The sequence below is a fragment of the Thermobia domestica genome, chromosome 7, assembly GCF_964235325.1.
Source record: "Thermobia domestica chromosome 7, izTheDome1.hap1.1, whole genome shotgun sequence".
Taxonomy (NCBI): domain Eukaryota; kingdom Metazoa; phylum Arthropoda; class Insecta; order Zygentoma; family Lepismatidae; genus Thermobia; species Thermobia domestica.
In genome coordinates, this window is record NC_137460.1 from 162,850,509 (window position 1) to 162,862,771 (window position 12,263).

General features: G+C 34.4%; 1 protein-coding gene across 1 annotated transcript in view; it reads right to left on the reverse strand.

The window, feature by feature from the left end:
• Positions 1-1,396: 1,396 nt before the first annotated feature.
• Positions 1,397-12,263, reverse strand: part of LOC145690549 (apolipoprotein D-like) — a 38,062-nt gene continuing 27,195 nt past the window's right edge. Inside the window, exons 4-5 of the mRNA XM_081765538.1 lie at positions 5,577-5,728; positions 1,397-3,038 (exon numbers count right to left, since the gene is read on the reverse strand). Coding sequence (XP_081621664.1) covers positions 2,763-3,038; positions 5,577-5,728 — 428 coding nt within the window. The 3' untranslated portion in view covers positions 1,397-2,762. The remainder of the gene's footprint in view (positions 3,039-5,576; positions 5,729-12,263) is intronic.

Genomic DNA, 12,263 nt, shown 5'->3' on the forward strand with positions numbered 1-12,263 from the left:
TCGGTAAACGGTATATATGACGTAGTTCCTCGTTACGAAGTTGCCGCCATTCCTCATTCCCGTTCCTCTTTGGTCCAAATATTAATCTGAGGATCTTGTTCTCAAATACTTTCAGTCTATGGTCTTCCCTCAGAGTAAGCAATCATGTTTCGCAACCATGTAGGACATCAGGCATGGTTATCATTTTATGTATTTTAAGCTTCAAATTTCTCGACAGGATTCGCGAAGACAAAAAATTTTAAACTGAATAATAACATGAATTCCCTGCTTTTAGTTGACATTTAATTTCTTCGTGAATATGGTTTTTGGTCTGTTAATACTGATTCATTTTATAACAGTATTTTTAATTACTTATACATATTTCTGGATATTATCGGCATCTATGGCTTTAATCACGTCAAATGTCAAGGATGGCATCCCACATCGAGTACACTATCCGGGGAAGGTAGCGGCCTAGAACCTGTATATTAGGTACTATCCCGGCTTTTGCCTAGTATGAATGAAGAAAACCCAGGAAAAAAGCTTTCAGAATAGATGGCTTGAGAAAGCTGTTACACCTTTTCGATCGAGTGTCCCCACCAGGAATTGAACCTGGAAAAAGTTACCATTACCACTGTTATTATTAAACCGTAAAGACTCACGGGAACAAAAGAGAGACAGAATACTTTTTCGGATACTATTATACACAAATAAAATTTAACATTTGAAATAGAAAGTATTTTATATAAGTTTGATTTGGATGGAAACAAGACGTTAAAGGCCCAATCTTCTAAAATATAAGTTGCCCTAGATATGTTTCCTAACTTTCTAATAAGATCCAAACTAAGATCTGAAAATTCGCATTATAAGTAGAACAAAAATAATATTTGGCAATGTTTTCACGAAACTTTTAATGATAGATACGTCATAAAATAGCATGCCGTCACAATCGAGTAACAATGCAAAATTTACTTGTAAGTAAAAAATTACTCGTACGTTATAAATTACACTTTTTTTTTTTTGCAATATTTTTAAAGATTTGTTAATGTAAGAAATGATTTCAACCAACATTTTTAAGAGGTTAGCGTAAATGTTCCCTTTTCACACGTTTCAACATTAACAAAAATAAACTTTTAATTTGATGTTAGTGTAGTACTTAGAAATTAAATCCTATACGCAACAGAGTAATGGCTGATTGCTGCTGTTTACTAGCTCAAAATTTGATCCCTCATTGTAATGTCATAAGTAACGGGCAAAAAAATAACCGCAATGACAGACAATACTCCGAATTCAGAAAGCACTTTGTTTATAACTGCTATGAAACCCAAATTCTGATTTTGTACTTTGTTTTCATGTTACTTTGAAAATTAGTTATTCGTTGCTGTCTTTAGGGTTGTAAGTAACAAGAAAAATAAAATTCTAAATAGTTCATTTTTTTTTATTTCAAGGTATAAAACACGTTCATACAGGAACCAACGAATATATGTCTCTTTGTTCTTATCTCTATGTACACACGTATGTAAAATGACAATGAGCAAGAATCTGTTATTGACTAACCTTTAAAATATAAAAGTGATTATCTGATAAATGAAATACATAACAATGCTCACAACAATAGGTCTAGCCTTTCGGACACACTCATATACAGTTGAAATTATACATTTGAGATGGAACAACGTACTTTTCTTAAAAAGATATTCATCTACCACTATTTGGAAAGATCTGTACTCTTTGACATAAGTGGAATCGTTTATTCAACCTTGATTTCTTTGGCTACAATTTTAAAAATCTTCAATACGGTGCTTATGGTTTTAATTAGAGGATCAGCTTAATTTTCTCATATAGTATGATTGTATCTCTATTATGTTTGTTTGTTTATTTTTTGAAAATTGTTTTCCCACCTGCAGTTGTAACTTCTGGTCTCTTAGAGAAAAGATTATCTATCTTCGAAGATCACTAAGAAACAACTATTGTGTGTGGGTATTGGTGAAACAAGATCATGCATTATATTAACATGTACTCGTATTTTGAACAATTTATGTTCATATTTTGTTTCTAAAAATATTTCATTTCTTAATTTTAGCAGCAAAATGAAGAGCGAAGACCAAACTTTTTCTGAAGTACTTAGTAATTTTCTTTCACATAGGAGCAATGCGACAGTTACTATCACTATTTGTTACACCAACATTGTAATAATGGAGTCATGAAGTAGCAATATGATGTTTCCCGAAGGATACAATACAATATATTGAAGCACATTAGCAGATTTGGTTGTGAGATATTGCTAATGTTTATACTATCTCATACATAAAGTCACGCACACATACACACACACATACTATATATCTATATGAATGAAGTACACACGCAAAGCTGCATGTCGGTCAAAATGCATCAGGATACAAAAATGAAGTTCCTTACATGCGATAAATCGTTACACGGAGTTTTTATCAAATCAAAAACTCGCTGTTGATTGAATGGCATTACTTCCGTGACGTCAATTCAGAACTGTTTTATTGATATCGGAACAAAAATCTTCAAAAAATCGTCACGCGAAAAACTACATTCCTTTTTCATGTTAAATAGATTATTCAATTCTTTTTATGGAATTCATGTAATATGTTCACAATTACGTACAGTACATGGTACATACCGGCTATACAAAACACACTGACATTCACTGCATAACAAACAAACTCACTGTTAAGTAAATAAAGTGTTTGGGATAGAAAGAGTATATTAAAAAAAGAAAATATGACTAGTTTCGATATGGTTTCATCGAGTTAAGGAATCCACTCAGCGTCTGGGTGCATAGACTCAAGTCCTGAATTTCTGTTAATCCTATCGTAAACATTCTTGGCTCCTTCTACAGCTGTCTCGATACCATCCCCTAGTTTCTCGCCTGCAGTTCTCACCACACTCGCGATGTTATGAGCGCTGAATGTGTCATCGTCAATGTTAATGTTGAAGTTGGAGTCTTCCTCTTTGGTACAGTTTCGTTGATCAATGATGCTGAAGTCGTGAGGGTTAACACCAAAGCTGTTCAACTTATTGCGAACCTATTGGAACACAAATTTAAGTAATTTTTATTCACTATTAGGTAAAGTAATAATACGCAGCTATATTGCTAAGTTATAATGTTTTATAGGCAGGATTTGGCTACATTAGTCTTCTAACTAATAAACAAAGAAACTTCCATAATTTGTTAAAATGTGTATTTCTATTTTCCGTACAACTACTAAAATAATTGACTTCTATCCTATTTTAGCATGCGAACATAGAATTTCTTCATAAACCAGATAATAAACAGAAAATTCTAAAATGCTAAAAGAAATGTTCAGTAAGTGCGAAAAAGTTGAAATTTCTAGCTTAATTCCTGGTTAATATTTCTAACCAGTAGTACACTCACGACTGATTTCTGACTTTAAGAGAATTTGTTATTCGAAATCCTCATGCTCTGATCCATCAAATCTGTAATAAGATCTCAATTCAGTCCTCTCGGAAAACCGTAAGTAATTGGATTATGTTCAGTTCTATATTTTCGTGATCTTACAACGAGATACTTTGTATAAATTGATAATTACTTGTATTTTTGGGCAGAAAGTGCTTCTACATAAGCACTATACCAGATATAATGTTAATTTAATAATAACAAAAGAAGAATGTTTTTAATATATGTAAGAAACATACATTATAGTATAATTAGTTGCTATGTTGTTGTTGATAGATACCTAACAAACATGTACGATTGCAATTCAGTCTATGTGCATATTCGTTCAAAGAAAATCAACGAATAAAATTGTTTAATACGTATCATCGTTTTGTGATTTCAATATAAGAGAATACTAGTAAATGTAATCACGGAAGATATTTTAATGTGTAAACAATTACTACCACTCGAAATCTACTTATATTATTAGCCGAACCAGGTTGATGACTACCTTTGGTGAGTCGTTGTAATCTACGTGCTTGAAATAAATCGGTAATACGGTAAAAATTTTGAGAAGTTTTAGTGGGGTTGGGTCAATACAAGTCGCTTTCAATAAAAATTCAATGAAAATGTATAATGTACGGTTGTATTTTGTAAGAAGCTAATTCGTATTAATGAGCAAAAATAGTTTCTGCTTACTACAGGTTTCTAATATGTCTATTAATTAACAGTTTTCAATCCATTAACAAATATAAATATTAGCATGTTCTATTTCCAACTTTGTTAAACTCAAAGGCTGCTCATTTTACAAATTGTGTAAAGTACAAACTACCTAGTAATAACTTGTTTAGTTTCTTTCTATTACAAGCTATATTCTTTAAGCTATTTTATTCATTATCTCATCATAATTGTATTTCTTTTTAAAAGATGAAATCCAGTGGTTATTCTGGTTATTCCAAAGCAGCACATTCAACTGCTTCAGTATAACAATTTACTGATCGAATTGGTTTACTGCTGTAGCTTTACAATGATTTAGTGTTAAGATTGGGAAATTTGCGAAATCTCAGGAAAATAATTTCTACCTTAATATTATTAATATGCGACTTCTAATTAATATTACCAGTGTCGTATTTTAAGGGGGACCTCGAGCTTAAGCCCCCCCGAATTTGCATTTACTATATTTAAGTAAACGAAATATCTTGCAGAATTTTCACATTTCCAGGAAGAAAGTTAGCAAAGCCCACCGAAAGAAAATTGTAAATACGCCACTGAATATTACATACCTACATACACACACACACACAACACTGTATGAGAGGGGTAGTTAATTCGTACCAGGCTCTAAAAATTTTGATATTTTTAAACTTCCAAGAACAGATGAAGTAGCTTGTTCAGACCAGAAGTAGATTTTTTTTTTTATGGAATTTGGTAAATTTTAATCTATTCAGAGTGTACGCAAGTAAGAAATTTTTATTGACTTGCAACCGAAAAGAAAGCTTCCCGTTTGCTATGATTGTTGAAATTTTACAACTTAGTAGAGTATTCAGGAAGTAGGTATCAAATCATTTAACAATTTGACATAATTTACTTTTCTCAGTTTCAGAAGGGTGGAGGATTTGTGCCATATATACATATGTGGAGCTTATTTGTCCATTGCATTTTCAATATGATTTTGAAGCCAAAATTTTTTTCTTTTTTTAAAAAGAGAATCGTTTATATTTTGCGTAATTTCAGATCTTAGTACCATTTTCCATTCAAAATATTACTTTCCAGTCAAAATAATAATAATAATAAAAGAAACTTCCAATTTGTAACAGAGGTTTAAAGTACCACTATTGAAATTGGCACTTGAAATATATATAAAATTTTCATCTGAAGACTATAATACGAGCCGCATTAAATTCTCCCTTTTATATATTTGTGAAAATATCTGCTAGTGAACTATGATGTAAATCTTTGTTAGGATCATTTAGATCAGAAATAATATAGTGTTTCTTTCCAATAGTGTATGAAGTATCTTAAAATAAGATAGTTTCAAATTTAATTCATTTGATGTTTTCTGAATGTTACATTAACGAAACCTTATATTTTATATATAGCTTTATTATTGTTTATATGTGATTACTTTTCTTCTTATTGCTCATCTATAATGAAAATGTATCCTTACCTTGTCGACATACATCTTATCAAGTGTGGGTTTTCTAGAGAGGATAGAAGCAGATTGACGGTTTGCGAAGGCCATTTTTTGGCATGTATATACTCCAGCATAATTATCGTAGTCTGTAGAAAACACAACGTAAGATGCGCTACCAGCAACACCTATAAAATAAAACAAAACAAAATTAATGATTGAAGGAGCAAAAGGAGCATTTCTATTCACAAAGAATGATACCAAAATCATAGCAATTAAATAAGAATTAAGTTTGTTTTTTATGGATTATTTTAATGGTACAAATAAATTTAATGTTAATTAATTATATCTTACTAAATAACTCCTATAAGATCTTTTAATTGGTAAACGCTGTAAGTTGAGAGTTTAATTAAATATTACGCGAGTTTGCTTTCAGCAGTAATAGCAGCCATTTTCAACTGATTCTCTAAAACACGCTACTTTATAATATGGTAAGTTTCTGTACCGTAAGACTATTAGAATAGTACGAAATAATGAATTATTTCGATTCTCAAAATGGGAAAAGTATTTTAGAATTATGACATTCAAAAATTGTTTATTATTTTCATTAAGCAGTGTTCAACTTTGGTTGTGGTAAAAAAACACTGTTCCGTAGATTTTCTCGGGGTACTCCCGTTTCCTCCCACATCCTCATTCCACAAATTCTTCCATCATCATTAACTTGCCTTAATCATCCGTCTCTCTTAGTCTAAAGGGCATAGCCGTGAGATGTTAAATTGAAAGATTCCATTTTCTAACCTTTATTTTTGGATTGTAATATGATTTAGTTTCCTCAACTTAGATTTTCAGCGTTCTGAAGACGTAGATCGCTGAGTTATGAGAAGTAACATTGATATTTCAGGTTTAAAATCTCAAAAATTTAGATTCGGATCGCTCGCTGTATGCGTGCGCTGACATAATGAGCGCACATACAATAATTTTATTGTACTATAAAAGCCAAGAAGTGTACCACAAAAAAATCTCCATATACTTATATTATTTAATGTTTTAAAAATTAAAAGCATTTATAAATATTGTAATATCCTATGTGATGTCGTAAACAAGCAGTTCCACGCTTCAATGTTTACAAACAACACCACATGGTTCGGCAAGAGGATCTCCCACCAGAGGGACCTGTAATCACATGCAGACGACGGCTTCTGGCCCCTCCCACGGAGCAGAAGACGACATCGGAGCAGCAGCGCCACCGCCACCCAAAAGGACCCTATAAATTGGATGGACGAAGGCAACTCGACACCAGTTTTCTGGTGACCCTCCTCTAGTCTGCTACGGGACTCTTGGAGTAACCTAACCCCAGGCCTCTAGTCTGCTACGGGACTACGCCTATCCTATCTCCTGGCTTAGCCTGCTACGGGGCTCTGTCTGGGTATCCCAACCTCAGCCGCTTAGCCTGCTACGGGGCTCTGTTGGCAACTTAACCTGCCTCTGCTTGCTACGGAGCATTGGTTCCCTAACTCCACTCCTCTTAGCCTGCTACGGGGCTCTGTTGGAGATCCTGTCTGCGACCACTCGGTCAAAGACTACCTTTTACTCACCCTTTTAAATAGAGACCAAATTGAATAGTATTTTGTACAAATACTCATATTTTTATAATAAAACTGGTAGTGGGAGTCGATTCCGGACACTCTTTTTATTATCTGCTCTACCTCTTCCTTATATGAGACGAATTTACACAAAGTTTTACATGGTAGAGGCTTGACCGACTCAGAATAAACTCTGAATACTCCCCTACCGGACAGTATTTTTATTAACCAGAAGTGGACTTTTTTTTCTGTGGAAGGTATGTGAATTTTTTAAAGTGTTAGTGCTTTTAAGTGAACTGAATTTTATTTATGCCTCAAACTAGAACTGGTAAAAACACTTTTCCAGAAAACATTTTTAACATGGAGCAAAATTCGCGCCCTTCTTTTAATATACCACACCTCACTAAGTATTCGGGACACGTTACGGAAGACCCCGATAGATTTTTTATGCTCTTTGACCATTTGGCACTATTACATTCATGGAATGAACAGAAAAAGAAAGAACTATTACCTATGTACTTACAAGATGTAGCACTTGATTTAGTCCTACAGTTAAAGGCCCAGAATCAGTTAGACGCGCTTAATTATGACCAATTAAAAGACAAATTAGTTGCACTGAGTAGACCAAGATTACCGGCATATCGAGCGGAATTCGAAATTTTTCAAGTCCAACAAGGTGAAAACGAGCCAGTAGATGCTTATTTTCTCAGAAAATTAAGGGTCATTAGACAAGTTCTGCCTCAGGCCACCGAGGAGCAGAAAATAAATTATTTATCCTTAGGTTTAAAGAAAACTTTTTTGCAAAAGATAGCGTTAGAAACATTTACAACTGTTCACGCCTTACAAACGCATTTACACAACCTCGAGAAAGCAAATGACCTCATGAAGAAACGTGATTACGTGGAATTACAACAGGCATTCTATTCACTCTGCGATCAGAGTACACCAGTCAGCAGTTTACATTCATCAGCAGTCGCGGGCGCTTCCTTCCCTGTACATCATCAACAACTGACCTATCCAATATGTAACCCAACACCTAGTTGGAATCAATACCAGCAACCAGCTTCAGTTTTTCCTACACCTTCAGCACCACAGCTACAGGGTGCATCACAAAATCAGATAATTCCAAATCCTTCCCCCCAAGTTGCTAATCCGAATCCCCCTCCCGAACCCCCCGCGCCTAGCACATCTAGTAATTCCAGTGCAAACAATTCATTAGATTTTACTAAATTAGCAAATCAAATGGCTGAACTATCTCTTCTTGTAGCTCAAAATGCCATTAAGAACTCACAATTTAGAAGAGGTGGCCGTAACAATTATAGGTCGAAAAGTACAAATAACGGAAATCAAAATCGGCAGAGAAATGGAAATAAGAGCAATTCTAAAAATAATAATAAAGATAATAATAGTAATCCTAGGCCGGAAACTGTTACAGTATGCGGTACGTGCTATAAGAAAGGTCATTCTTCCAGTACATGTTATAAGAACAATCAGCAGGGAAACGCCTAGGGGGGCCCCAGGACACACCCTCTCAAGAACATGTTCTGAGGGCCGAGAACCAGGAAAAAAGTGAACAACAAAGATTGACAAATACATCACTTTATGCAGTAGCTCCGTTATCAGATAGAAGGGAGAACATTAAAATGTTAAACCAGGAACATAAATTATTAATTAATGTAACAATTAATAAAGAGAAGTATCCTGTAATCATAGACACTGGCAGTTCATTGAGTCTTTGGCCTAAAAATTGGCTTCCACCAAACACAAAATTGATTCCATTTAGCACTAATCTACGAGGAATTGAGAATTCTGTCGTAAATTTACGCTATATAGCTTTGATTACATTCAGAATTGGCTCAACAACATTTTCTCATTATTTCAGAATTTTAGAACATGGAGATTTTTTGCCTTTATTCGGTGAAGACATTCTAAATCGATTACAGACCAAAATTGACTTAAAGAATAACATGTTGTCAGTATACAAGAAACCACGGCCTCCGCAGTATCCAATTGAAATTGATACCCAGGAAAAATTATCTGCTAACGCTATGCATACAATAAAACAGCACAAGTCGGCTGATGTTTTTACAACTCGAAAGGTTACCATACCAGCCAGGTCACATTTCTTTTTACCAATTAGTGTCAAGAATCGGCAAAAGAATAATAAATATTTTTTCATCTCTCCATTAGAAAATTTGCTGGACAAATACGGGCTACAAACGTTACCTACTAAGGTACCTAAGAATAATTTGACTTTATTGATATCAAATCCTACTAGTAGACCGGTAACGTTAGTAAAGAGCACCCCAATTGCTTACGTAGAAGAGAATCTTCAAGAAGTAGATTTACAGGGTAATTGTCAAGATAATGGCCATGATGACGAAACTTTTTACAGATCAGACAAAGAAATTCAGGATCGATTAGAAGAAACAAAATCATTTTTTGATATTAATTTGTTTGACATAAACCCGGATTTATCAGAAGAAAAAAAGAAAGCCGTACAAGATTTACTCTTTAAATACAGAGATGTTTTTTCCTACACACCAACAGACATTGGATATTTCCGAGGTTATATACATAAAATACGGATAGACAAAGGAGCATCCTTCCATCAAAGATCTCCTCCGGTTCCATTAGCAGTAAGACCTCAAATTGACTTACAAATTAAGCAACTCTTAGACGCAAATATTATCAAGGAAACTAGCGATAGTTCGTTTTCATCGCCACTTCTCATAGTGAAGAAGCCAAATACTTCAGAGTTCCGCTTAGTTCTCAACCTCCAAGCTTGTAATAGGTTCTCACATTACCTAAGTATACCATTTCAAAATACGGAGGATATTCTACACGTTTTAAGAGGAAAAAACTCCATATCCACAATCGACATAAAATCCTACTATTTCCAGCTATTGTTGCATCCCAAAAGCCAAAAATACATGACTTTTGAGGTCAACCATACTAGAAAGGCATATAAATTCCAGAGGTGTACCATGGGTCACTCCAGTTCCGCCGCCGGACTCAGTATAGCTGTACGCATGCTTTTAGAGGGCCTACCACCCCGTATAACTGCATTCGCTGATGATTTGGTCATAGGAAGTAAAAATTGGAAACAACAGTTATCGGATTTAGAATTACTTTTTAAAAGATTAAGAAAGCATGATTTTCGTGCCAGTCCAAAAAAGACCCACTTATTATACACAGAATTGGACGTTTTAGGCTTCACAGTTAGTGGGAAAGAAATCAAGATTTCACCTAAAATCGCTAACAAGATTCGAAATTTTAAGAAACCAACTACTAAAAGAACTCTGAAAAGCTTTTTAGGATTATGTTCTTATTTAAGAGCACATATCAAAAATTTCTCAGAAAAAATAGAACCATTTCAGTGCCTTTTAGACAAGAATTCAAAATTTAAATGGACCTCTCAGCATGACGAATTATTTGAGAAACTTAAGACTGACATCATACACGCGCCATCTTTGTTTCACTTCGATCCCTCACTGGAAATACGTGTGTATACCGACGCTTCCTCTATCTCCGCAGGAGGCTTATTAGCATGCTATAACCAAAAAACGAAACAAGAACGTGTTGTTGCCTATGCTAGTAGACGTTTTACACCAAGTGAAAGGAAAGCATCCACTTGGCAAAAAGAGCTGTACGCCTTAATTTATGTTTTGAGAAAATTTAGATACTTCCTACTAAATAGAAGATTTAAATTATTTATAGACGCCAAATGCTTGACATCTCTCACAACACAAGTGGACAAAGTTGGAAAATTTAGTCGCTACCGAATATTCTTAGCAGACTACAATTTCGAAATACAACACATTAAAAGTCAATTACACCCAGCGGACATCTTTAGTCGTTTAGAAGATAAACAGGAGATTAAACAGGGAGAAAAACAAGAAATTGACAATTTCTCGGACACAGAAGATGCTAAAGTATTTGCATCCCATTCTTTAGACACTACTCTCCAAATTGAACAACCTATAATCCTACCAAATTTAGCAGAAGAACAAAGGAAAGATCCTTCATTCTCTGACATCATCACTGTTTTGGAAAATAAGGAACCTAATAAGTTGTCTACTCTTCGGGCCGCAAAATATTTTTCTCTAAAGGACGGGATATTATACAGAACACAGAAGCATCCCCAATTAGGATTGTTATATCTACTTTGTGTGCCGAAATCTTTATTAAGTAAGTGGTTTGATGCCTTACACAATAACCCAATGGCACCACACTTTGGATATACCAAAACATATCATTCGGCGCTTAGGAAATACTACTTTCCTAATATGAAAGCGTACATTGCCAACAGAATTAAAACATGCATTTCCTGTCAGAAACTCAAGAAATTACCAGTTAAACCAGCGGGTCAATTACTCCATCACCCACCTAAGCCGATCGCAACAGCTTGGCAATATGATTCTATTGGAAAAATAACAGTGGGAAATGGACAGTTTAAACACATATTAGTGGCCATAGAAATGTGCACAAGATATTGTGTGACCAAGGTTGTGGACAACATAACAGCGGAAGAAATTGAACAATTTCTCATATATGACATCATACTCAAATTTGGACCTTTTTCATATTTATACCTGGATAGACATCCAGTACATAACGCTAAGAGGCTGCAAAATTTGGCAAAATGCTATAACTTTGAATTTAAATTTTGCCCTGCATACGACCATAAAAACCTAGGGGTAGTGGAAACATTCCACAAGACAATACAGAATGCACTTAAATTTTTCGTGCAAGAAAACCAAAATCTTTGGCCGAAGCTGATACCATATATTACATTCGCTATTAATACATTTGTGCAAGCCGGAACTAAATATTCTGCTTTTTTCCTCATGTATGGATATGAACCTAAGACCATCTCTGATATTGCGTTAGCGTCAACTCCAACATTGTGTGTCAACAAAGAACATTTGAATAAGATACGAGGGATCGTTCAGGATAATTTAATCGCAAGTTATAATAAACAGAAAAAATATTTTGACAGCAGACATCAACAAACTAATTTTGATAAGGGACAGAAAGTACTTGTATTCTTTCCCAATCGTCAAGTTGGGATACCAGAATCATTTTCATCCAAATATGTAGGACCTCTAGAAATTATCGAAAGAGTTAATCCTAATCT